Raw genomic sequence first — 27,710 nt, 5'->3', positions numbered from 1 at the left:
CACATACATTCAAATTTTTTCCATCTGCTAGATGATCGAAATAGTATCTGTTCATGTATATCTCTTCTGTATCTTTCCTGCGTTGTGGAACTTGCTGTTATGGTGTTCAGTGTAGTTTAAAGTTAGCTAAGACATTTCAAGCGAAACGAGCTTCGCGCGCGAGTTTTAAATTGCAAGCCGCGCCTTGAATCCTTTGTTATTTTGGATACTCCGTCCTGCGCAAACAAGTGTTTTATATATGTGAACGAACAGGAATGCAAAACAAAACTTAATAACATACCGATATTCCAGTCCCTGCCAGAAAAAATAACAGGTTGGCGGCAAACATGACTAAGTTTTCAAGTTATATAGTCACTGTATCTTACATGACAAATAGAATTAGGATCATATTTCTCTTTTTTATTCAAAACGTGGTTATTTTGGATACTCCGCCTTGCGCAAACAAGCGTTTTATATATGTAAACGAACGGGAATGCAAAACAAAACTTAATAACATACCGATATATTCCAGTCCCTGCCAGAAAAAATGGCAAATAGCATTAGGATTATATTTCTCTTTTTTATTCAAACCATGATTAAAAGTGATTCAGTACTTTCCACCTATTGCTGAATAATGAAAATTATAACTATTAAATGAAAATTCAAAATTCAATGTACATCTCTAGGTTACCATAATACCATGGTCTTTACCCAGCGAGAACAATTCAACTATCAATGACATTAAATAATATTAGTATCAAATACAATTATAATAAAATTATGCTAATATATCCTTATAGAATGATTCTATCTAAGCCGTGGAGGTGAACAAACAAATAAAGACAATAAAAATAGAGTGGTTTTCATCTGTGTTGAAATGTAGTTGGTTTTGCTTTACCTCACTACATGATTGCCTTAACAAACTTGCGCCACTTTTCCATCTAATCCAAGGCTAAACTTAAACCAATCGTGACTCACTCAGCTACACGTATTTACTTCGAGTTTTGATTGGTTTATAGGCACTTTGCACGATCCGGTCACATGGTACGGAATTAATTAGGCTGGGACGCAAGTTACACAGCGGGACTTTCAAAACAAAGGAAAGTCGGGCTGGACTGGTACGAGTTCCTTTGTTTTGGAAGTCCCACTGTCTAACTTGCGTCCCAGCATAATTAATTCCGTACCATGTGACCGGATCGTGCAAAGGGCCTATTGAATTATCTATGTCCTTTGAGATTCGCTAGATTGATAAAGTGGTTTTAGCTTTACGACAATCAACTGAAAACCGCTCCAGTGTCTAATCATGTCTAATTGAGTAGCAATTATTTCACGGGTTAAGTTACATCACTCTAGTTAGATTATAAACGGACCTAACTGATAACTACTTCGAGTCCAGTCTTCATTGTTTCTCGATACCGAGGGGATTCAACTCGGAAGAATGACCTCTAATTTATTTTCTCAGCCCACTGGTCTATCTCCTTGAATCATTCAACACTAAAAACCTCTGCAACATTAGTTTGACACACAGTACGGAACATAAACATCATCTACCATTAGCACTAAAGATGTTAACCTTGTACAACAGTTTTAAAGATTAATTTAGCTCATTAATTAATTGAAATGCACCTCTGTGCTTTTACCTGCCACTATAAAACTTATTGCACTTTTAATCAAAATTATAATCAAAGACGACTAATAAGAGCCAATTGGGTGCACGTTTTAAGCTTTCACAAATCTAAACCCCTAAAACTCTATCAATTTGGCAGTTGTCTGATTACAAAAAGTACAAAAATAGCTATTTTGGTATCAAAACGGAACGATTAAAAATATTGCTAAATATATTCAAACCCGGAGAAAAACTAATCTGCTATCACAAAAAAAAACAAAATAGTTCAATACATAAGAAGAGTAATTAAGCTGATGCTTTTATTTTTGCTCCAACTGTTTGTTGCTTTTGTTTTTTTGCGTCTTTTAGCCAAAATAGCCAACTTAAAGCAGATGAAGATCACCTGGAAGGTTTAAGAGGTTTGATTGAGTGTCCTCAATCAAATGGAATGGTGGCATGAACTGGACTAAACCAGTTGCGGATGTTAAAGAGACAACATTACTGATGAATGATATTAGTCTTAACATTAGCATTAACAACGTACAGATGGACCAAACAATTCGTTGTAAGACTTTCTACAATATATTATATCTAAGATTATAACATAAATCAGCATATTTCCAGCTTTCTAGTTCAATAGCGTTATTTGTTAATATATCTCGTTTGACGGTTTTATAAATTAGGGATAAAACAAATACATTTAAACACATTTCATACAGAAAAGAACGAGTATGGTTAAGATTGAGGAGAACGAAGGCAAACTATGACACGATGAACTGTAGGCTATAAATTACAAGCCGCGCCACCCGTGATATAGCTCTCTGAACACTATACCCCTACCTCCTACCCACCTCCCCGCCCCAAAAAAGAATTTGGCACAAGAAACTAGATTAGTGGAATTTTTTCAGGCCGTACAATGAAGTTAATTACACCCAGGTCTCATTTACATCTTGTTGATCTTGTTGATCTTGATCCTGAGGTGGCGAAAATTTTGCTTCAATTTCATTAGCAATTTGTGTCAGGTCGACCTCTTGATCTCTTAGAACCTCGACCAATTTTCTGATTGTGCTTCCTGCCTTTTCTCCAAAGGCTGTGAGAAACTTTTCAGCTGGGTTTTCAGCAAGTTTCCAAGATTCGCACTCAGCAAGCAGGCCAAGTTTGTCTCCGCACATTTGCCAGTAGAAATAACCTAAAATATAAGCGATAAGAAGCACAATTCTTTAACACATCAAAACCGATGGGTCCAAGTTTTCTGCTGTGTGACGCTGGGGCAGGGTGGAAGGGTGGAAGGATGAAAGGGTGGAAGGATGAAAAAATGGTAACAGTAACAGTATCAGTAACGGTAACGGCAACGGCAACGGTCACGGTAACAATAACGGTAACGGTAACAGTAACAGTAACAGTAACAGTAACAGTGAAAGTAACAGTAACAGTAACATTGACAGTAACAGTAACAATAACATTGACAGTAACAATAACAATAACAATAACAATAACAATAACAATAACAATAACAATAACAATAGCAATAGCAATAGCAATAGCAATAGCAATAGCAATAACAATAGCAATAGCAATAGCAATAGCAATAGCAATAGCAATAGCAATAACAATAACAATAACAATAACAATAACAATAACAATAACAATAACAATAACAATAACAATAACAATAACAATAACAATAACAATAACAATAACAATAACAATAACAATAACAATAACAATAACAATAACAATAACAATAACAATAACAATAACAATAACAATAACAATAACTTTGTTTAAATCTCGAATGCATTTAGTAAAAAGATTTGCTAACCGTCATGGTATTTGCCATTGAGCTTCTGGGTTATGAATCTTCTTCCTTCAATTGTGAGACCGCTAATGGGACCATCCAAACCTAGAATACGTAAATGAAATGAAAAAAAGAGCAGATCAAAAGTCTTCAATTTCTAAGAGTAAACCGGAATACGATACTTATATATATACATTGCACTCTTTTACTCCTTACTGAGTAGCAAATACCTCAAACTGCCGCTTATAGGCTCTCCCACTTATAATCCCCTAGGGTGTGGGCCTATTTACCTGTAAACAAAATATTATTTCTGATTATAAGCACCGCCGCCCCACCCCCCCCCCCCCCTCCAACAGATTTGAGCCCTACTTTAGTTTAAAATGAAGTGAATCGATTTATTATATGTTTTAAAGCTAATACGATAAACACTGCTGCAGCTCATTTGAAAACAGTTTCTTTCTTATTCCACGACCGACGGACTCCATTGCCCTGTAAGCTCTATGGTGGAGTCCGCAGGGAACCGCAACTTACGCCCACTTTCTCACGGAAGTCTTGGACTTTTATTGAATAGTAAAAACAATAAAACCTGAAAAACCCCAATCCCAAAATACGAGTTACTGAACAAAGGCGAAATATGAAGCAAAGGGAATTGCTACCTCCTCGTGGATGGGCTGCCAGTTCATGGCAGGGCTACCTCCGCCCAAGAGGTGAATTTCCCGGTACCAATTTTCTTCCCTTTGCGGAAAAGGCATTCTAAGGCTAACATACTCTAAAAACGCAACACAGAGACTCCAGCCAGGGGCAAACGTCAACTTTAACTTGACCACTTGATCCGAAGTTCACCACGCTAGCCATTAGCCTATGCCCCACCCTCCCCCTCAGTCCCCCGAGGGAGGTGGGCTATTAACACTTACCCGGTTTAACAGATGACATCAGTGGTTGCCTTTGCTTGGCATCCAGTTTCCTTCGATTTTTTAATTTTTTGCGTATTATGACTGCAACCATTGCTATAAATAGAATTATGCTTCCTCCACCGATGCCGCTCCATAACCTTGAATCTTTTGCCAATGGAATTGATGAGGGGTGGGAAGTTCCAGCTGGTTCTTCTGGTTCCACATTCGGCCCTTGGTGAGCAGTACTGCTGGGGATTTTATCAGAGCCCGTGGGGGAATCACCTAAAGGGGGAAAAATATTGTTCTTTACACTTCTGTTACAGGTCTTTTCTTCTTCTTTTTCTCTTCTTCTTCTTCAACTGACAAATTTAATTGAGAAACAGAACAGAGAAAACCGCTGGTACTACGAGAATGGTAATAGTAAATATATTCCTGTTTTAAATTTAGATCTCAAACCCACTCGTCAAATAGGCTCCCCTCAGTGAGTGGATGGGTGACGATATGGGTTGGGATAGGGAAGGGGTGGTAGAGTGGTTTAGCGCGCTAAATTTGAAATGTTACTCCTAACATCCTCCCTTTACATGTTTGACTTCTTATTTTCAGCCGGATGAGATCAGCCACCGATACATCAGTCAGCGACATGGTCCATATTACAATATCAAAGAGAAACATCTTGTCACGAGGCCGGCAGACCATGGAAAGGATCATGATGTTAAAGGAACCTAAAATCACGATAGTGATCAGTGGAGGATACAGCTTAGTTTCGTAAGGTAAATAAATGAGCTTACTCAGGTTCGGGGTGGTGACCGGTCCTTTTGCCTTGCACTCCCGGTCATGATCAGTACTACAAGATCTTATTTCTACTTGAAGGATGCTGCACTTTGGAGAGCATTCAACACACCCTCCGTTGGGTCCAACTAGAGGCTCACGATAGTAACCATCCTCGCAACCGTCACACACAGGTCCAGAGAAAATAGTGCAGTTTCTGATTTTTTTCGAATTGCCAGGGAGGCAATTCGAATACTTGTCACAGCTGAAACGAAAAAAAATAAATCTTTCAACAAGGAGACTTTTAAAAATGGTACACGCAACCCACCAATGATGCACATGTATAGTTCTCATATATTACAAACATTACTCATGCACTTTTGAATGATGGGGCATGGGGTATCCTGAAGTATTGTAAAAAGCAAGATTTATGGTAAGAGCAGCAGGAAATAGTGAAGATGACAGTGGGTGACTGGAGAGAGGAGTTACATTAGGAGGGAAGGGTGGGGGGCGGGGGTGATAAAGCCATCCCCGGGAAAACAGGGTCAGTCCGGCTGGGGTGGGGCTGGGACTAGCAATCACATATTTGCATGGGACGAGGTGAACTCGGCAGAATTTAGGGGAGGTGAAAAAAGTGACAATTATAGACCAATTTCGAAAATTTGAAATTCAGCCTAACACAATAGACCTCAGCACGACGCTCTGGGGAATAAGCCCCACAAACTCTGTAGCTATTCCCCAGAGCCTCGTACTGAGGTCTGTTGTTTTAGGCTGAATTTCAATATATCGAAATTGGTCTATGTATACTTTTGAAAAGAAAACTGTTGAAGTTATTAGAGACTTACAGGATACATCTCTCATATCCAGTAGTGTTGGAGTAGTCGTAATCAGGCCAACACGGTTGACAATCTGTATCTTGTTTTGATGTGCATTTTGTTCTAACTCCAAAGCCACGTGGGCATCCACTGCATTGAACACAGTGTGTGCCATTCCAGTATTTCATGTCTTGGCAGTCATCAACTGCTGCCATCTAAAAATAATAAAAGTAATAATTATAAGACCTTCTAGCATGCCTGCTTAATGCTTTGGATACGTCCTTAGAGCCTTTTGTTCAGAAAAAAAAAAAAAAAGAAGAAGAAGACAGAAAAACAAATGGCCGGAAAACAAACAAACTAGTCACTCAGGTCAAGGCTCTCCACCTTGTTAGTCTGTGCTTTTCAACTTACTTTTCGTTTTGTTTTTGTTTTTGCTTTTGTTGTATTTCGATTTTCTTTTGCTGCTGTTGTAGTTGTTACCACGATTGTTGATTGATTTCACGAAATGTGGCCTGTAAAAAGATCTTGAACCTAAGACTGTGCAAACATTATATATGTATCCCACTCTCTAGCCTAAGCTTTACCTTGATCGGAGCATGCGCGTGAAAGACACACGCATCCCTTATAAAAGCAAGAACGTTGACGAATGCCTAATATTCGCATTTTTTTTAGCTGCACCGGTTTTTCTCTTAAAATGACTGAGCTGAGAGAAGCCAAAAAATAACAATGTACTCATGAAGAGGAAGAAGAAAAAGTTCTCAAAAGACATTTTTAAATCCGAAATTTGTTATAGACACGATTAAATAGTAATTGGACCTCGTGTCGTACAATTTAGGGAGTAATCGTGCTTGGAATTTCAAATAATAATAATAATAATAATAATAATAATAATATCAATAATAATAATAGTAATAATTTTTTTTAAATAGTAATAGTAATAGTAGTAGTGATGATGGTGATGGTGGTGATGGCGATGGTGACATATAATAACGACTTTATTTCGGCATTTCCACAAAAGATAAAATGACTCTTCATCCGAAAGTAAAACTAACTAACTTACTAATACCATAAAAAGCAAAACTACTATTTTTTTCTATTTACATTCATGTAAAACTAATTGATTGAATAATAACCACTGAATTATGAGCATAGAATTAAAAATAAAAGCTGTGTAATACATGAGTATCATTTGTGCAGTCGAACTTTGGCTCTGTTTCTTACAAAATTTCGTACTTCCATCCTAAAATAGTTCATATTAGTGCTTTCACGCAGCGAACGAAGCAATTTATTGAATATTGCACTGATATCATGTTGAAATGTTTCCGTCTCAAGTGGAACTTAGCTAGTGAATTGCGAACATATTCTTATTTTTAATTATTTTTCTCTAAAAATAACATCTCCCAATTCGAAGTGGCGTACCATCAAAGTTGAGAACGAGTCATGTCTGAATTGTTATATTACACTGAGTAAAGAACGCTGCAATATTACATCAAGATCAGCCCAATTTATGGAACATTTAGTTTATTTCAAGGTGTGATACAAATCTTTGCTGTGTTAACTCAGAACTGTTTTTTGTTTTTTGTTTTTTTTTACAAAAAAATGGCCATATGTTTCAGAGTTTTAAATGTATTGACTTCGGTAGCCTTCTTCGTGATTGATTGCGAAAACACACAGCTTTAACAAACACGCTTCAGATGATGTGCACAAGTCACTACACTCGAGTAACGAACTTACAGCAAAGAAATTTAATAATAATTAACAGGGCGGAAAAGTTTCACTTGCCACGAAACAGGTAACCGAAACACAGCACAATCATTTATGCAACAAATTTTCTGATCAAAGACTACTCTGTCGAAGAGCAAGCTTTTTACTCAACATGCCGGCAGCGAAAAAAAATATCCCGGATTTCTGCGGAAATTAATCCGATAAGTTAGGGTAAAACATTTCAAGCCAAACGAGCCTCCGCGAGCTCCCCGCGCACACAATTCTCGAGGTGCAAGCCGCGCCTTAAATCCTTTGTTATTGTAAAACTCCGTCTAGCGCAAACAAACCATACATTCATTGGAACTCACGGGATTACAAATCAAAACTACAAACACATACATTCAAATTTTTCCATCCGCTAGATGATCGAAATAGTATCTACTCATGTATATCTCTTCTGTATCTTTCCTGCGTTTTGAAACCTTCTGTTATGGTGTTCAGTGTAGTTTAAACTAAAAGCTAAGCCATTTCAAGCGACACGAGCTTCGCGAGCGAGTTTTAAATTGCAAGCTGTGCCTTAAATCCTTTGTTATTTTGGATACTCCGTCCTGCGCAAAAAAGCGTTTTATATATGTAAATGAACGGGAATGCAAAACAAAACTTAAAAACATACCGATATTCCAGTCCCTGCCAGAAAAATTAATTAAAAAAAAAAAGAAGAAGAAAAATCGACAGGCTGGCGGGAAACATGGCTAAGTTTTCAAGTTATATAGTCACCTTCCATGTAATGCCGTTAAGATTTGTTCGCGCCTGTTGTTTAGTCTACGTGGCACACTTACGTTGAAATGTCCCGCCATCGGAGCCAATCAAATCCAAGATGATGCCATCGATTGGAGAGGAATAGGGAAACCCCCTTAAACGTTGTGCGACACTTAATACCGAAATGTATTAAGTGGTGTGCTAAGAGATGTGATGTAAAGGGTTTATAACGATCTATAACGGGAGAATTAAATCGATGAATGTACAGAATCTATTAGTTTTCAAGATAACTTACATATTATTTTTCACAGCAAATTGTAAAGTGTACGCATACACCGCCGCTCTGGATCTGGTAAATATTTGCATCGAAGTATGCCTTTGTAATGTACACAAAATAGTTCTGATCTTTAAAGCCGGCTAGAGAACGCAAATTACGTGAGCACGATCTTATAAATCAAGTAAATTGCGTCACTGTACAGTCCCAGTAACTAGCGACAGTATAGTTAAGTAGTTGTACGGTCTTGTACATGTCCAAGTCACTGACTGGCACAGGCTGAACTGCTTATACAGTAAACAATTCACTGAAGTACGAACTTAATTAGGATTCTTCGAACTTTTAAAATCAAAATTGATGTCACAGCACACTTTCCTTTAAAACGACAACTTAAGTTGAAAGCGCAAGCTTTAATCCTGTTTCACGGCCGCTTCGATCTTACTGACGACCGAAATGGGCAAAATGACAATTTGAAAACTGCAAACTGGCCTTGATCATCAATAGTTACCCTTAATGGGCTGAACAAATCAAATTGCAAACATCGCCTGTCTAAAGATTTACGAAGTACATGTTTGTAAACTTAAGCACGTTGAACAAGCAAGTGGAAAAGAAAAAAAAAAACTGATTGGCATGCAAAATATGCAACACATAAAATGTTTTGTTTTTGTTTTATGTTCTTTTAACAGCAAATAATTCACTTAGGTACGGCAGTCACAAGCTGGACGAAAAAAGACCAGAGGTTTCATTTAGTTATGAGGAATTGTTTTGCAACTAGATTCTCTGCTTTGGGTAAGACAGATCGTTAGACTATTAGACTTTTTCTTTGATTAGAAGTGAATAATTATTCAGTGTTGCGAAATTATTTTGCAATGTTTACACTTAATTGCAAACCAGACTTTAAATTTAGTAGATTTTGTTTCTTGATCAAAATGGACCTGGTTTTATTAATATTTGCGGTCTAACGTCATCATAGATCGATATTTATTTAAAGAATTAAGTCTGCTTTCATGTAGGTATTCCTTTTTAAAAGTGATTTCTATTTTCTTAGCAGGCCTGACGCAGTCTCAGTAAACTGTCTAAAGGTCAAACATTATGAAAGCACGAAAGGCCTCCTTCGTCGATCACGCCATCTAAATACGGTTCTTAAAGCTAAAGCAGCCTCATAAGGCTTGTTATAAAGCAACGCAAAATTCAAAGATACTTTGGCTCATTAACAGGGGAATAAAACAAGCTGCTTGCAATTGCGAGGTATCTAAACTAGGGAAACATGTGCTGTTTTCAAAGCATTTCGATACAGGTCTTTTTCGACCCCAGATGCCGAGTTGATGACGAATCAAAACCGCACACTGGCGCAGTCGCTTGCGGCATTCAACCGATCCACCCGGTTCAATGTATCTTCCAGATATATTTCTTGCTGATTAATACTATTTTTTAAATAAAAAAAAAAACAACAATGACAAAAGAATTACAGATTTCGGCTCGATCTAAGAAAGAGATATGTAAGCTCCCTTAAATTTTGTTATTATCAATGAAGCGTACGATGTCTTGTCGTTTGCCCACGAACGCATTTGCGATACGACAGGTTTCAAACTGCTTGAGATTTACACTAAGTCATAAGTGTAACCCGTCAATGTGAGAACAAGTAAACTAAGGCTTTCAGCCCCTATTCCTGGAGGCAGGTGACAAAGAAGAAAGCTGACATTCACCGAGACGCTAAACCGCGCCCATTTTCCGCGTGGTCTAACCAGTCAAGCGTTCACTTAGGTAGAAATCGAGAATCGAAAACCAAGCTTGAAAACCGCCAAAATCGCTGTAAAGACATTTGGGTTACAAGCATTTCAGATGTCACTATATCGTTTTTGTTCTGTCTATGTAATTCCTAGTAGCAAAAAGTGGGAAATGTAGAATTAATTAGGTTTGTATGACATCTGCTCGCCAAGATGAACTGTCAGCAAAAGTTCTTTGCTTACCGTTATTTTAAGGAGTATGGTCAGTTCCACGAAAAACGCCAACATCACTGATCTCGGACAATCTGGCATGTAAATACGTTTTTTGAATATCCTAGATTAATTAACAGATCGAGTCGTAGTAACGGCTGGCTATTAATAAGCTGTTTTGCATGATGTTTCCCAAATTCAGCTACAAATTGATTGACGTTTTGAAGAGGTTTTCATTAAATTTATGCAAAGCTTTCAATAGGAGTCGCGATGAAACTTAAATTGGACATGCATGTAAAATTCCCTTTTCTGCTCTTTTCTTTACCATTTCTAGCCACCACTGTTTGCACGGATTAGTACTCTAGTCGTTCTTACTTCGAAAGAATTAAAGTCAAACCAAAGCTACTTTGGATTCAGTGCCCTCATGGTATGTACATTGTCTACATTTGTACGACCACTAACAATCGGAAAAGAACAATGACTCCGAAACTGCTTACCCTGACGATAATTCTTCTTAACTTTCGCACTTCACTTTACAGGAAGAAACATGTAATATCGCCTGTGGCAAATACCCTGAGAACTCTTAAGCAAGAAAGTAAAGGCACTCGTCCATAAATGCACAAATATTTCGACACCTAGGATTAAAGTTATGTCTGGCAGTGTTTAGAGCTGAGCCACCAGAAACCAGGTCAATTCCACGTGTTTTGCTGTGTTCCCAGCTCTAAATCAAACATAAGCTCGCCGTATGCTGTAACTGAAGTATTTAACATTTATGACCAATTTTCAGTTTTCGAAAGAATACTGACGAAATACGTACGTGACCAGCTGACTCAAGAGTAGCGTGGAAATACACAAAAAATATCGTTGCGCTCCGGGCCTGTACTATTAAGTGTCCATGGCAACTGCTCTTTTCCGGCGTTTTCTTTGTTCTCGGCGAATTCAAAAACGTCCTTCACGACCGATGATAGTAGTATTGACAAAATCTTTGGTAGATTAGATTTTAAGACATTAGGCCGTGATAATATTGATCTCATTTAGCAATTGTGAAAACAGTTAAAACAGTTGTCGGCAGGTCGTATTTTTAGCGACAAGTTTGATTAAACTTCAGATTATTAAAATCATATCCAAGAACAGTCAACGAACCCGTCCTGTGTTTATTGTCAGGAATGGCTCTGCACACCGTGACATAAACTATTAAGATTGGGTGCTATTACTGTGTTAATGATTTTTATAGCGGCGAAAGATATGACCGAAGAGCCAAATTAAAATAACCAAGCTTGGTTTGAAACTCAAGTGTGATCATTACGTTACCGCCAAAAATATATCTGGTTTTACACCTAACAGTGTGGTTTGGTCCAGTTCGAATTCTTGTCTACATAAATACAAATTCTATTAATATTTGACAGCTATTAATAGTAAATCCACTTAGGCTCAATACAACTTTTGGCTATGTTGGCGACAAAAAAAGATTTTGCATTCAGCACTGTTTTGTCGTTTCACAAATCAAAACCCTACGCTGGCTTGGCCAAGTTCTTTGATCATTAATTGTGCCAGTATGGCCGTATGTCACGGTTTGTACCACAAGAGGAAGAAATAGGGGATTAAAAGAGAAGCTTCAGTGCTAAAGAATGCCAAGGAATGTATCGTGACCTTTTGTGAATCACCCAAGTATCCAAGCAGGCATACATTCGTTTTTTCTTTTTATTCATTTTTGCTCCCCGGCTCTTTCACTTGTCCTAAACTGTCTCTCACAATCACCAAATAGTCTTCCTTTGACTTTTGAGATTCGCATCCCGCAGAATCAGTGACAGCAAATCTATTTTCGATACGCTATATGCCGAGCCTTATTTTAGATTCTGCTTGAGTACTTGTTGCGTAACAAGTTTTAAACTCAGGCTAAAAACGTTTGTCTTCATCTTAAGGCTCTTCAGGTATTGGTGTTTTACTAGAAAAACACCAAGGAGAAAGCAAAGAGGCAAACTCACCGTTACTTTACTGATGAGCGCGAGATATTTCAGTCAGTATGATAATTTCTTGTAGGTAATTATTGTGGATGACAACGTGGCAAGGAAGCTCTTGAGCAGATGAAACATGTACACGCATACATTATAGAACGGACTTTGATAGTATGGCATAGGAACTACATCAGCCAATGAAAAGAAGGCCGAAGTGTGAGCTTGATGTAATAACTAGGGAAAGCCCCTTGCCCAAAAGCACTCGAGCAAGCCCGAACTTGCAACCATTGCATGACACTGAAATTGTCTGTTTATGAAAAGAATAAGAAATAAGAAAGCTAGTCGGACTTCTCTTCGATTGAAACCCGCAGTGTTCAAAGATTTTAGTAGAGCTACACTTAAGACAGATTACAGCAGCTATTGGAAGGAGCGCGCGATTGTACTTGTGAAAAAATGGGAATCAGAAAGCTGGAAAGTCGTACAATGTCACATATCTTTTAGAACCTCCCAAACAGCTCACAGACACAATTTTCTGACAGCAAAAAACTCGTCGTTCGGCAGACTGATTTGGTTACGGATCGAAGTAACCTGTTTCGAGCTCTGCTGGTTCAAAGTTCGTCCCTTTCGACTTAGAGTAATTGCAATGACGGGGCGCAGTCTTGCAGCGTACGATCGACGGCCTCAGCCCAGAATTGACAATCGAAAGATCGAATGTCCCTGTATGCTGGCCGACTTTAAACTAATAGCGCTTGAAAGAGAATTTCGTTGTGACTTGAATTCTTGTGTTCGAACACAAGACATTTAAGTCACAGCGAAATTCTCTTTCAAGCGCTATTATTTTAAAGCCGGCCAGCATACAGGGACATCCGATCTTACGCAGATCGAGCTGACTCTGTTGTCCAGCCGCTACTAAAGTGATGACGTAAAATCTCTCATTTCTAACATTCTGAAGATATACAGTACAATACGGCTTCCTGTGTATGTGAACGTGTTTATGAAACTCTATTACGAATTAATTTAATAACAGCATGTAAACATGGAGTAGGAATCGAAATTACCGGATATGTGCCTTAATTTGTTTTTGTTTTTTTTGTTTTTACTGATTGAATCCGTAATATTTAAGAGTCTGTTCAACACATGCGAACAGTTTTTATCCCACTGACCTTTTAACCTGAAAATCTTTTACAACAAATAGCCAGACTTAAGTTATGACTTGAGCTATGACAACCACAAAAGTTAATCTTTTTAATTTCTTTGTTAAAATCCATTGGCATTGCTAAGCTCTATTCTAGGGCGTATTTCAATTGGGACAATTGATCTGTGAGTTATTTCTAGTTTATTTGACAAAATCTTGAGTACGAAGACAATGCGTGTATAGGAACTATTAGCCGAGACTTGGTCCGCAGCTTGTAGTTTGTTCATGACTGCATCTACCCTTAATCGCATTAAAAGTCTACTCTCTCAACTCAACTTGAACAATATACTGAGAAAGCCCCAAAAAACAATACAAAAACAATACCAGGTCATTAATAATACTATACACGGTTGTGGCATCACATGCCTTGAAATAGCTTTATTTTTCTCCTATTTATAAGCAGCTTGGCCTAGGTTATGACTAACAAATAAATAAATAACATTTAATCATTTTTGAACTTTCATGGTGGAATGCAAGCACGGACATTTATTAGTGACTCTTGCGACGATCAGTCTAATAAATTCTTTCCATAATCGGCTTATTTTTGTATTTCCGTTCAACGCATCAAAACTATTGAAAAGCTATAGAAAGAAAAACTGTCTTTGTTTATATAGAGCGTACAAAATGTATATTAGCTTCTAATGTCACCATAAAAGCTGCAAAACCGCCCACTGTTGTATTAAGTGTTAAAATACAACACAAACCAACCATACAATGACATGCACTCAATCACGTGATCGTCCAGACGGCAACGTGTGAAATAAGTTTTAGACTTTGGGCCATGTGCACGTGCATGCATGTAAATTAATTTTCAGCATAAGGACACGAAATGTACTCTAAATGGGAACTGAGTATCCGAGAAAGCTTTGGGATGTGAGCTGACCGGAAAACACCGAAGAATTGCGAATGAAATATTCAGCCCAGAACGGTCAGAACGAAACAGCTAAGCGTGCAAGCGTACAGATGGATCCTAAATAAATAGGACTGATGCACGTCAATTGGTGAAATATTAGTATATAAATATACTCACCGACGATGTCATAAATGCAATGGTGAATCCTACAAATACACCAATGGCTTGAGACATTACAAACATCCTTTTCTTTATCAGTTGCAGAGAAACTGTTCAGACTATGTTCAATGGTAACGTTACTGAATCGGCCCCGAACGGAAAAAGGCTTGATTCTTAAAGGTCGTTGCTTTCTATAGAGCCGACTGGCATAGAACTGCATGATGGGATACGGGACTGTCCCTAACGTGGTTATTTCCACTTAGCAGAGCTCACCTAAAAGTTATCAGTCGGCAAAGCAGAGGGTCCGTTGATAACGGGCCTTATCTTTTGTCGTCTAGAGATAAACATTTTCTCTTTCCTTTGTCTAATGTAGTCGTAAGATTAACAGATACTGCACAAATGTAGGCAATCGGACTGTGCTCACATCCAACTTGAAAATTTACGATTTGAATGCTTTTCGCGCTAGTGATTTCATTGTTATCGCTTTGTTTTCAAAACTGACAAAAGCAGATCATTTCAATAGCATTTCAGTCTAAAATTGTCTAGAAACTAAATACTTTAATCCCAGTGAAAAAGACAGTAACAAAATGAATGACAAATGAAAGAGAATATTAGGAGCCTTCGCAGCAAACACATTAGCCAAAAAGCTCTCGCGTGGATTGTTGGGGGGTCTTGGGGGTCGCTAAGAGCGAAAGATCAATAATGTTTGGCATTTGTAAGAGAGACAACAAGCTGAGTGGTAAATCAAATGTCATCAAGCGTCTATCAAGTGGCCTTAAACCTCCTTGACGCATATCATCAAAGATCGATAGCCATGTCAGTGTAGATAGCTGTTTAAGACGTGCACTTTTACCGAAGTATGGCAAGTATTTGATTCAAGATAAAAATAATATTACATGTATTATACGTTGGGTGCGTTCCTTTCGGAGAATCCAAAAGTGGATTTTTGATCCGAGATTCACCGGATTTCGCGACCGAATGGAACGCAAAATCCGAAAAAGGATTTTAACCATGGCAACCTCACATACACCTGTGTATTCAATATGGCGGCATCAAAACAAATGATGTGCTTTGTTATGCTTGACGAGGTCTGTGATGAAAGTATTGAGAACTTGACGGGTGATTCAAATAGCGATGATGGCGTCCTGGCGTTACTCGCACAGAATCAGTGGAAAGAAACAAACAATATAGCCTGTAGCAAATACCCTGAGAGGCAAAGACGATATGTTGGTAACCAAGGAGCGTTTGATCAGGAAAAAGTTGCATAAAATTCAAACCGTACTGCATTCACGCACGTTGAGTCTTGTGTTTTAGCTTACGTGCAAACATTAACAGAAATATTTTAACATCTTGATCTGAGATTAAACATATTATGTCTAACGGCCACACGAATCAAGTCAACCGCCTGAAGTCGTGCTAGCTTTGCAATGTTCTTAAGCTCGTCGTATGTAACTGAGGTGTCAACTTTAAGGTGGCCGAACACAGTTTTCAAGAACCTATGCCTAATTCACTATTACTTTTAACCTATTTATGCTTTGGCGCCCGTTTTTTGCAAGAGTCAAGGTTAACCACAGAAAAGTTTATTCTCGCATTTTGGCTAAGGTGTGTGCTGTTGCCATGGCAACGAGGCTGGTTAAAAACAAGGCTTAAAAAATGGTTTTTGTTTATTTAAAAAAAATCCAGTCGTTAGATTTTTTTCATTTTTTGCCCACTACGAATTGACATTAAATCCCTTCTGTCAACACTGTTCTAATAAAATTTTGACATAGGCGATTTTCGTAATTCGCCGTTAATCGTTTTCACCGCAAGTACTGTATTATTAAAAATTCCCTATGTCAAAATTCAGATTTTTTGCGATAGATCATTCAAGTGGTTTCTGAACTATTTTTTTGCCAAATTTCTTTAAATTCTAACGACTGGATCGTCAGAAATCCGCAAGATTCTGCAAAAGCAATCGGTCTCAATTTTTCGAGCAACTGCGCATGCGCTGCATTTAACTGGGTTCTTTCGGTAACAAAGAGAAAGCTGAGAATTGCTGGGTTCTTTGCGTCGTTACCTTTCCTAACATATCTTTGTAATAAAAGACTGAAGCCATCAATAGACTGCGTTCAATAATAGTGAAAAATAGCACAGATAGTGCGGGTGTTGAGTAAAGAAAATGATCGCTCTATTGACGGCATGTTTGTTTTTGCAATCCTTGTGCGCGCGCTCAATTGCATCAGCAAAAGCGCGCGCGAAAACTGTGTTCGGCCACCTTAATTGATTTATTTTCAGTTTTCGTAAGAATACTGCGGAAAATAGCGTGACCAGTCCTTTTGGAATCACGCGGCTAGTATCGAGAGGCAAGCGAGGAAAGCCCCATGACTTTGCAGGGGCCTGTGTCCAACTGTTGTTTTGTTGTGTTTTGTTTGCTTTCAGTGATTGTTTGCTTTCAAAAATCACCTGTGATAATATTTATCTTTTCATTCTCCTTAGTATATACAGATCAGTGAGCATTACTACACAGATGAGCAACAGTAAGGTCACAAGATAGCTTTAATAACTAACAGCTTTTCTCTGCAAATCGAAAACAATTAGAAGTCGTATTTTAAACGACCAGTTTGATTAGCGCACAATTATATGATGCCTATTAGTTGAAGATTGTCCCAGTTTTAGCCGTGCTACTAGCTAGCGCGGTCTACTGACCAACACGATCCGATTTATTTTCGCCAAGTCTCTTTATTTGCACCTATTAAAGGATAATTGTTTGGAAATCTAACCTTATGTCATGTATACATGTATGGATATGGTTCAGTGGGCTAAGGAATGCGGCGCATGAATTTTAAACCGTCTAAAAACGTGCAGGTACCGCCGTTTAACTTAAACCATATCAAAAAGAAGAGAAACATGAGAACTCACTGTTATCCCGATGATAAGTTCAAGATATAGCAGAATTTTGGTTAGCATGGTGGCTACTTGTCGGTAAATGGAGTAGATAAGAAGCGTCTTGGAAGCTCTTGACTGCACCCGAGGGCTGATATGCATGCACGTGTTGAAACAAACGGTTCGACGCGTGATAGGAGCGTCGAAGGAATGTCCGCGGACCCAACATCAGTCAGAACACGTGTTTCTCGTGCAAGATGACACGACAAAAAAACTCGCTTACAAAGCATAAAATGGTGGTCGCCCAACTGAAAAATATATTCAAGAAAGACGTCCTCTGGCTCATTTCTGCGTATTTCTCGCGTTTTTATAATTACTGGTGTGCGAACGCTCATTTCCAAGGCCTAGGAGAAAACTATTAATAACACGCAGTCGTTCAGCTCAGTTTATTCCTAGCCAGTAATTAAATTGGAAAATTATTGCAACAAATCGAATTAACCCCAAAATATTTAATGTAGATATAGTGTGAGGCGACCTGAATAACGTGACACGTGCAAACTGGAGCATGCAAGCGGATCCGGTATTTCCGCGGGTTATACAGTTACAAGAAACGACAACTCGGTCCAAACTTTTCCACCTGTTGGGATCGAAATGGTTTTTATCTACTTATATCTGTGCTAAATCTTTCCTGCGCTGCTGAACCCTCTTTTATGGTCTTCAGTGTAGTTAGCTAAAACATCTCAAGCGATACGAGCCTGGATTAGCGTCCCGCCGTCTTGAGTTGCAATGCAAGCTGCGCCTTAAATCTGTTGCTATTTAAAAACTCCGTCTTCGCAAACAAGCCGCGTTATATGTGGGTGAACAAATGGGAAAACCAAACATAACTCAATAACATACCGATATTCCAGTCCCTGCCAGAAAAAAATAATTGGTTATGTTTTCTTAATCGTATTAAAGTCTACTCCCTCAAACCAACTTCGACTTAAACAATATACTGAGAAAGCGTAAACAATACAAAACACTACCAGGTCATTAATTAATACTCTACACGGATGTGGTGGCATCACTTGCCTTGACATAACTTAATTTTTCTCTTATTTATATCCAGCTTGGGCTAGGTTATGACAAACAAATAAATAACGTCTCAGATTATTTTTTTGAATTTGGATGTAAGCAGATTGGGAAACATCGAGGAACTGCGAATGAAATATTCTGCCCAGAACGGTCAGAACGAAGCAGTTGAATGCAAGCAACGAGACCCAGGCTCACTGGTGAAAAGTGTCTAAATAAAGCACTCAGTTACTTACTTACTACTTAAGAGACCTCATTTTCTCTTGATGCAAGCGGTACAAATGGACTCTAAATAAATAGGGCTGATACATGTCGATAAGTGAAATACCAGTTGAATATACTCACCGACGAGGCTATAGATGCAACGGCGAATCCTACAAATAAACCAATGACTTGAGACTTTACAAACATTTTTTTTCCGTATCACTGGAGATGACACTGTTCGGACTAAATTGTTCAAAACACAGTGACGTCAACGCTACCAATCGCGCCGCCGACAGACACAGAAAAGGCTGGAATTGCCGCTATACCCTAACGTGAAAGCATCTGTTATCGAGTTGCATGATGGGATGCGGGACTGTCCCTTCGCCGACCTACGGCGGAAATTTTCCACTCGGCCTTGGCGGAACTCACTAGGACGGCAATTGTTGGAAGACTGGGTAACGCTATCCACCGGATACATCGCTATCCGATAGATAAATCTAGCATGCATAAAGCTAGGATGTTGCTTTTAATTTCTTCTTCTGTTGTTTACAAAAGCCTAGAGGATACTAAAGCAACACGTGCACGCAGGATCGAGTATTATGAGGTTTGAAGTGCCGTGGGAAAATATGGGACGGGTGATTGCAGATCACTTGATAATGACTTGACGCGTCAATTTAGACAGTGTTTATTAAGTTTATTGACATGAATCATTCAACAGACGATATATGTATGTTAATATCGGCTTGCAGTTCAAATGTAATCTTATAGCGTCAAAAGATATGCGTGGCCAAAGAGCCAAGTGTCGAAAGTACGTTGATTTGATACCCTTTGTGAGTATATCGACCAACACGTTTCGATTTATTTTCGCCAAGACTCTTATTTTACACCTATTAAAGGGTAATTCAATTAAATGAAAATGCCGGTGTGAAAATATATTAATCTATTATTTTTGTTTGACAACAAAGCCACTTAGGCATGTCAGTTACAGTGTGCTAGCCACGGGTGGTCTAACATCGATGATATGCATGCATCACTAATCCCTTTTGCGACCGTCTGATCAGTTGAATCCAGCATTGCTCTTTCGTTTATGAAATCAACCTTACAGACCTTACACTGGCCTGGCCCAGTGTTTTGAGCGCAAGATACAATAACGTTATGTTTGGAAATCTAACCGTATGTCATGTATACATGTATGGATATGGTACAGTGGTCTAAGGAAAGCGGCGCATGAATTTTAAACCGTCTGAAAACGTGCAGGTACCGCCGTTCAACTTAAACCATGTCAAAAAGAAGATAAATGTGAAACTGACTCACTGTTATCCCGATAATGAGTTCAAGATATACCTAAATTTTGGTTAGCATGGTGACTACTTGTCGGTAAATGGAGTAGATGAGAACGTGTCTTGGAAGCTCTTGACTGCATCCGAGGGCTGATGTTCATGCACGTGTTGAACGGACTTTGATACCGCCAAACGGTCCGACGCATAGGGTTAACGTCTGGCTTAACTCTATCGAAGGAATGTTTGCGGTCCCAACATCAGTCTGAACACGTGTTACGCGTGCAAGATGACACGAAAAGAGAAAATAACTCGCTTACAAAGCGTGAAACGGTCGTCGCCCAACTGGAAAAATATATTCAAGAAAGACGTCCTCTGGCTCACAGTTCTGCGTATTTCTGGCGTTCTTATAATTAATGGTGTGCGAACACTCATTTCTAACGCCTAGGAGAAAACTATTAACAATACGCAAAGTCATTCAACTCAGTTTATTCCTAACCGTTAATTAAATTGGAAAATTATTGCAACAAATCGAATTAACCCCAAAATATTTAACGGAGATATAGTGTGAGGCGACCTGAATAACGTGACACGTGCAAACTGGAGCATGCAAGCGGATCCGGTATTTCCGCGGGTTATGCAGTTACAAGAAACGACAACTCGGTCCAAACTTTTCCACCTGTTGGGATCGAAATGGTTTTTATCTACTCATATCTGTGCTAAATCTTTCCTGCGGCGTTGAACCTTCTTTTATGGTCTTCAGTGTAGTTAGCTAAAACATCTCAAGCGATACGAGCTTCGACGAGCGTCCCGCGCGTCTTGAGTTGCGATGCAAGCCGCGCCTTAAATCTGTTGCTATTTAAAAACTCCGTCTTCGCAAACAAGCCGCGTTATATGTGGGTGAACAAATGGGAAAACCAGACAAAACTTAACAATATACCGATATTCCAGTCCCAGCCAGAAAAATTTATTTGGGTATGTTTCTTAGAAGAAGCTACTTTTTCATTGTTATCAATAACACCATGAACAAAAACCCTTCATAAGTTATGTTTAGGGCAACTGCGCCAGCTGCAGCGGTAATAAAAGGAGTATCGAATTTTTGGCCACGTCATAAATAGAGTAGCAGATTTTGGTCATATATAGGGTAAAGGGTTTTGAGAAGTGTGCCGCACACCCCCACCCAGGTTTTCTGGAAGTACCCCCGGGGTCCCGGCATCAGAGCCGATTAAACATAAGATGGTGTCATCGATTGTGAGAGGAATAGGAAAACCCCCCTTAAGACGCCCTTATTCATAATATGGAAGCTTTGAGCTTTTCTGTGTCGAGACCTCGAGTCAGCAATTATATAAATATGGTTTTGTTCTTCTTCTCAAATCAGATGGTATCTATCTCAAACCAACATCTTAGAGGTGGAATGTAAAGGGCTTTTAACGATCTACAGTATGACGGGCCGGGAGAATTAAATCGATGAATGTACAGAATCTATCAGCCTTCGAGATAATTTATATGTCAGTGTTCTTTCTCTTGGCAAATTATAAGGTGCACGCAAATAAGGCACTGCATCTGGTAAATATTTGCATCGAAGTATATGGCGTGGTAATTTACAAAAAATAGTTCTTAGATGATTAAAGCCGGATAGAAAACGCAAATTGAGTGAGCACAATCTTTCTTTTGAGTAAATCGCGTTACTATGCAGTCACAGTAAATAGGGGTTAAGCAGTTATACGGTCTTGTACATGTCCAAGTGACTGACTGGCACAGGCTAAATTGCTTATACAGTTAACTATTTATTGAATTAAGTACGGACTCAATTGGATTTCTTCGACCTTTTAAAATCAAAATCGATGCCAAAGCACACTGTCCTTTAAAAAGACAACTTAAGTTGAAAACGCACGTTTTAATCCTGTTTCATGGCCGCTTCGATCTTAACGACCAAAATTAATAGTCAAAATGACGATTTGAAAACTGCAAACTGGCCTTGATCATCAACAGCCCTTGATGGGCTGAAAAATCAAATTGTAAACATCGCGTGTCAAAAGATTTACGAAGTATATGCTTGTAAAGTTAAGCATGTTGAGCAAGCAAGTAAAAAGTGATTGGCATGCAAAATATACTACACTTTAAATGTTTTGTTTTTGTTTTATGTTCTTTTAACAGCAAATAATTCACTTACGCACGGCAGTCACAAGCTGGACTGAAAAAAGAGCAGAGGTTTCATTTAGTTATTTAAGAAACAGACCACAAGTTTTTATGGTTTTTAGGCTGATAAACGACGCGTGATGTTGGAAGGACGCGAGAAGAATTCGTAAATCACGAGCCACAGGCGAGTGATTCAAGTTTACGAATTCTTCGCGTGTTCTTCCAACATCCCAAGTGGTTTATCATGCCTCTAAACCATAAAAACTTGCGGTCTATTGCTTTTATACAACAATTCAGAACACACACGAAATTTCTATGAGTTTACTGGTACAATAAACCATAGCTGCTTGACCGATCAGAGCGCGCGCATTCATTTTAATTATTATATATATCGAATTGTTTTGCAACTAGCCAATTCTCTGCTTTGGGTAAGACAGATCATTAGATTATTACGCAAAGAAGTTTTATTAACATGTATTTTTTCTTTTATTAGAAGTGAATAATTATTCAGTGTTGCGAAATTAGTTTGCCGTGATTACACTTAATTGGAAACCAAACTTAAATTTAACAGATTTTGTTTCTTTATCAAACGATATGGACCTGGTTTTATTTGCGGGCTAGAGTTATCATAGATCAAAATTGAATTAAAGAATTAAGTCTGCTTTCATGCAGGTCTTTCTCTTTAAAGCATTAATGCAGTCTAAAGGTCAAACTTTACTGATGAAAGCACGAAAAATAGGCCTCATTCGTCGATACGATCACACCATCTAAATACGGAAAGCAGCCTCATAAGGCTTGTTATAACAAGCAAAACATAATTCAAAGCCAATTTGGCTCATTAACACGGAAATAAGACAAGCTGCTTGCAAGTGCAAGATATCTACACCAGGGAAATGTGTATTATTTTCAAAGCGTTCCGATGTTTCGACTCAACTGTGCCAAGTTGATGACCAATCAAAACTTACTGGCGCCGGCGCTTTCCGCTTTCAACCGATCCGGCTGGTTAAATCTATCTTTCAGATACATTCCTTATTAATTAGTACTATTTTGTAAAAACAACAATGATAAAAGTAGGCTTACAGATTTCGGCTTTGATCTGAGAAAGAGATTTGTAAGCTCCCTTTAATTTTGTTAGTTATCAATGAAGCGTGAGATGTTTTGTTTTCCCCACGAACGCATTTTCGATGAGACAGGCTTCGAACTATTTAAGATTTACACTAAGTCATACATGTAACCCGTAAATGTGAGAAAAAATACTTAAGAATATTATCAACCCCCATATTCTAGGGGCAGGTGAGAGAGTAGAAAGCTGACTTTTACCGAGATGCTAAACCGCACCCAGTTTTCACGTCGGCTAACCAGCCAAGCGTTTACTTAGGCAGAAATTGAGAATCGAAACGGCAAGCTTGAAAACCGCCAAAATCGCTATAGTGACGTTTGGTTTACAAGCATTTTAGATATCATTGTTTCGTGTTTGTTTTATCTATGGACTGGCTGGTATCAAAAAGTGGGGAATATAGAATTACTTAGGTAATTTGAGACTGCATGGCAATTTGGTAAAGATGAAATGTCAGCAAAATTTGTTTGCTTACCGTTACTCTTAGGAGAAGGGTCAGCTCCACGAAAAATAAACCCAGCATCATCTCGGTAATCTGGCGTGTACTTTCAATACCTTAGAATATTCAACAGATCAAGTCGCAATAGCTGCTAGCTGTTAATAAGCTTTGTTAACCGCTAGCCTCGGTGTTTTTTCTTAATTTGCATGATCGTTTCCAAAAGCAACTGACAATTGATTGACGTTTCCACCATTATTATGCAAAGCTTAGGAGTCTCCTTAAAACTAAAATGCAAGGTGCCCTTTTCATTGCCGCCGTTAAATCAAAGCTACCTTGCATTCAGTGCCCTCATGGTATGTACATTTGTACGACCACGTAAAATGAGTAGAAAACAATAACTCCGAAAGTGCTTACTCTTGCAATAATTCTTCTTAGCTTTCATTCACACTTCGCTTTACAGGAAAGAAACATGCAATATCGTGTGTAGCAAATACCTTGTGAGCTCTTGAGAGGCAAAAAGAAACATTACTAGCATACATGGAGCACTTGATGGTAAAAAATGCACAAAATTGTGATGGTAAAGGCATTCGTCCATAACTGCAGAAATATTTCAAAATCTTGACTGAACCAGGCCAAATTCCACGTGTTTTGCTGTGTTACCAGCTCTAAATCAAACATAAGGTCGCCGTATGTAACTGAGGTTACATTTATGAATTATTTTCAGTTTTTTAAAGAATACTCACGACGAAATACGTGACAAGCTAAACTGAAGAGTAGCGTAGAAATACACAATCTTGTTGCCCTCGGGGTCTTTGCTTAATTAAGTGTTCACTGACTGTTCTTTTCTGGTTATTTCTTTGTTCCCCAAAACGTTCTTATCCAGCAATGATAATAGTGTTGATAAAAGCTTTGATTGATTGCATTTTTTAGAAGATATTGGGCCGTGAGTAACATTTATCTGAGCCATAGCGAAAACAATTACATGCACTGAAAACAGTTGCCGGTAGGTCGTATTTTTAGCGACAAGTTTGATTAAACTTTAGATTATTAAAATCATATCCAACAGATGGGTAGTGAGTGAGACTGTGTTTACCGTTAGGAATGGCTCAGCATGCAACATAAACTATTAAGATTGGCTGCTAGTCTGTCATATGTTCATGATTCTTATAGCGTCGGAAGATGCGACTGAAGAGCCAAAATAACCAGGCCAAATAGCTTGGCTTGAAACTCCAGTGTGTTCATTGCGTCGCCAAAAGTATATCTGATTGTACACCTACAGGAACGGTACAATTCTTGCCGGTAGAGAATCAAATTCTATTAATGTTTGACAGCTATTAATAGCAAATCTACGTAGGCTCGTTTAAGGGTGGAGTGACATGCATTCATCGCTGTCTGTGTACTATACAACTTTTGGCCAAGTTTGCGACGAAAAGTGATTTTGAATTCAGCACTGTTTTGTCGTTTCCCAAATCAAAACTCAGCACTGGCTTGCCGAGTGCTTTGATCATTATGCTAGAAACTGGCCGTATGTCACGGTTTCTACCACAAGAGGGAGAAATAGGGGATTCCAACTGGGCTTTAGTGGGCTAAGGAAGGCTAAGAAATGCGGCATCGTGACCTTTTGTGAATCACTAATCAAAGCAAGGAGTACATTTGGTTATTTGGATATTGGTCCCCGACTCTTTCACTTGTCCTAAACTGTCTTCAATCACCAAATACTCTTCCTTCGACTTTTGAGTTTCCCATCCCTCAAGAATCACTAACAGCAAAATTTTCTTCAATATACTGTATGCCAAGTCTTATTTTAGGTTATGCTTGAGTAACAATAGTTTTAAACTTTCGTCTTCATCTTCAGGTTCTTCAGGTATCGGTGTTTTACTAGAGTAACCCCAAGATGAAAGCAAAGAGGCAAACTCACCGTTACTCTACTGATGAGCGCGAGATGTACAAGAATTTCGGTCAGCATGATGTTTTCTTGTAGGTAATTAATGTGGATGACAACGTGGCTACGAAGTTCTTGTGCATGAAACATGTGCATGCATATATTATAGAACGGACTTTGAGATACAAGGGCGAGGCAAGCCAAAGAAATGTCACTCAGCTACATCAGTCAATGAAAAGAAGGCCGAAGTGTCAGCTTGATGTAATAATTAGGGTAAGTCCCTGTCCAAAAGGCACTCGAGCAAGAAGTTGAAAAGATTCGGCGAGCAAGCCCAAACTTGCAACCATTGCATTTTCATTGCATGACACTGAAATTGTCTAGTTACGGAAAGAGTAATAAACCTAGTCAGACTTCTCTTCCTTTAAAACTCATAGTGTTCAAAGAATTTGGCAGAACTACACTCACTGATTACAGCAGCTCTTGATGTTCAAAATAGAAGAGATTGTACATGTGGAAAGAATGGGAAAGAGACAGCTGGAAAGTCACGCAATGTGACATCCCTTCAGAACCTCCTACGCAGCTTACAGTCACAATTTTTTAACAGGAAAAAGCACGTTGTTTTGCAGATTTGTTCATGGATCGAAGAGAGCTATTTCGGGCTCTGCTGGTTCAAATTAAAGGTGTTCGCTTCGACTTAGTAATTGCAATGACGGGGCGAAGTCTCGCAGTGTGCGGCCAACGGCCTCAGCCGAGAATTGACAATCGAACACAAAAGATCAAGTCACAGCAAAATGTTCTTCTTTTAAGCGCAATTATTTCAAAGCCGGCTACCGTTTTTGTCAAGCTGCTAATTATATAGTGGTGTCAGTCTAGAATTGAACAGCATGTAAACATGGGTTTCAGGGTAAATGCCTCTAAAGGTTAAATTCCTTGAACTTGCGAAAATTTCGACGAATTAAGAACTTTTATTGTGCAAGGCAAACTCGAGCATTTAGTAAGGACTCTTCGCTGATAATACCATGATTCACATAAATTCTTTTCATAGTCAGGTTATTTTTGTACTTCCGTGGAAAGCGTCAAAACTATTGAAATGCTATTTAAAGGAACAACTGTCTCTGTTTAGAGCGTAGAAAAATAGATATTGGCTTCTAATGTCAACATAAAAGTCGCAAACCCGCCTACTAGCTACTGTTGCGTGAAGCAGGGTCGCAAACGCAAACAAGCATACAATTACATGCTCCCCAATCACGTGATCGTCCTACAGGCAACCTCCTCTAAGACGTCACTTATGGACTTCGTGCCATGTGCATTTTTAATTAATGTTAAACCTCTAAAACATGATATACAGGAATTAAGTAACCGAGAAAACTTTAGGATGTAAGCAGACTTGGGAACATCCAGGAACTGCGAATGAAATATTCTGCCCAGAACGGTCAGAACGAAGCAATTGCATGCAGGCGGTACAAATGGACTCTAAATAAATAGGGCTGATTCACGTCAATAAGTGAAATACCAGTTGAATACACTCACCGACGAGGCTATAAATGCAACTGCGAATCCTACAAATAAACCAATGGCTTGAGACTTAACAAACGTCTTTTTTCTTTATCACTGACGATGAAACTGTTCAGACTAAACTGTTCAAAACACGGTAACGTTCACGCTACCAATCGCGCCGCCGACAGACACCGAAAAGGCTGGAATTGCCGCTATACCCTAACTTTGAAAGCATCTGGTATCGAGTTGCATGATGGGATGCGGGACTGTCCCTTCGAGCTACAGTGGAAATTTTCCACTTGGCCTTGGCAGAACTCACCAGGACGGCAATTGCTCGAAGACTGGGTAACGCTATCCACCGGATACAGCGCTATCTGATGGATGAGTCTTAACAAAACAAATCACGCTAGAGATAAAGTCACAGCGAAAAGTTCTTTTAAGCGCTATTTAATATTTGAAAGCCGGCCACCATAGAGACTATCGACCTTACGCACTGGTCGAGTCGACTTTTTTGTCAAGCCGCCTTC

At 38.8% G+C, this 27,710-nt stretch overlaps 1 protein-coding gene across 6 annotated transcripts; it reads right to left on the bottom strand.

The window, feature by feature from the left end:
- Positions 1–539: 539 nt before the first annotated feature.
- On the bottom strand, positions 540–27,388 carry LOC110046362 (uncharacterized). Of its 6 annotated transcripts, none has more exons than XM_089276030.1 (6): positions 27,217–27,388; positions 5,890–6,074; positions 5,065–5,309; positions 4,298–4,558; positions 3,408–3,488; positions 540–2,774 (listed from the first exon to the last, which is right to left on the bottom strand). In XM_089276030.1, exons 2-6 carry the CDS (start codon positions 6,072–6,074, stop codon positions 2,512–2,514), a joined length of 1,035 nt encoding a protein of 344 aa, XP_089132156.1. In that variant the 5' UTR covers positions 27,217–27,388; the 3' UTR covers positions 540–2,511. The 6 variants fall into 6 exon arrangements, with proteins under 6 accessions (XP_089132156.1, XP_089132152.1, XP_089132155.1 ...); XM_089276026.1 differs by lacking the exon at positions 27,217–27,388 and adding an exon at positions 25,723–25,850; XM_089276029.1 differs by lacking the exon at positions 27,217–27,388 and adding an exon at positions 23,841–23,957.
- Between the last annotated feature and the right edge of the window lie 322 nt (positions 27,389–27,710).

This window comes from Orbicella faveolata, unplaced genomic scaffold (assembly GCF_042242905.1).
Source record: "Orbicella faveolata isolate gen_17 unplaced genomic scaffold, um_ofav_v1 contig_4, whole genome shotgun sequence".
Taxonomy (NCBI): domain Eukaryota; kingdom Metazoa; phylum Cnidaria; class Anthozoa; order Scleractinia; family Merulinidae; genus Orbicella; species Orbicella faveolata.
Note: the sequence above shows the minus strand (reverse complement) of the source record. Positions and strands in the feature narration are given on the sequence as shown.

Bases quoted from the DNA above. Each gene is read 5' to 3' on its own strand.
- LOC110046362 (XM_089276026.1), bottom strand. From the start codon at position 25,842: ATGCACATGTTTCATGCACAAGAACTTCGTAGCCACGTTGTCATCCAC. The intron at 6,075-25,722 runs GTGAGTTTGCCT...TATTATTTTTAG, and splicing joins CGCTCATCAGTAGAGTAACG to ATGGCAGCAGTTGATGACTG. The intron at 2,775-3,407 runs GTTAGCAAATCT...CTTATATTTTAG, and splicing joins CAATGGCAAATACCATGACG to GTTATTTCTACTGGCAAATG.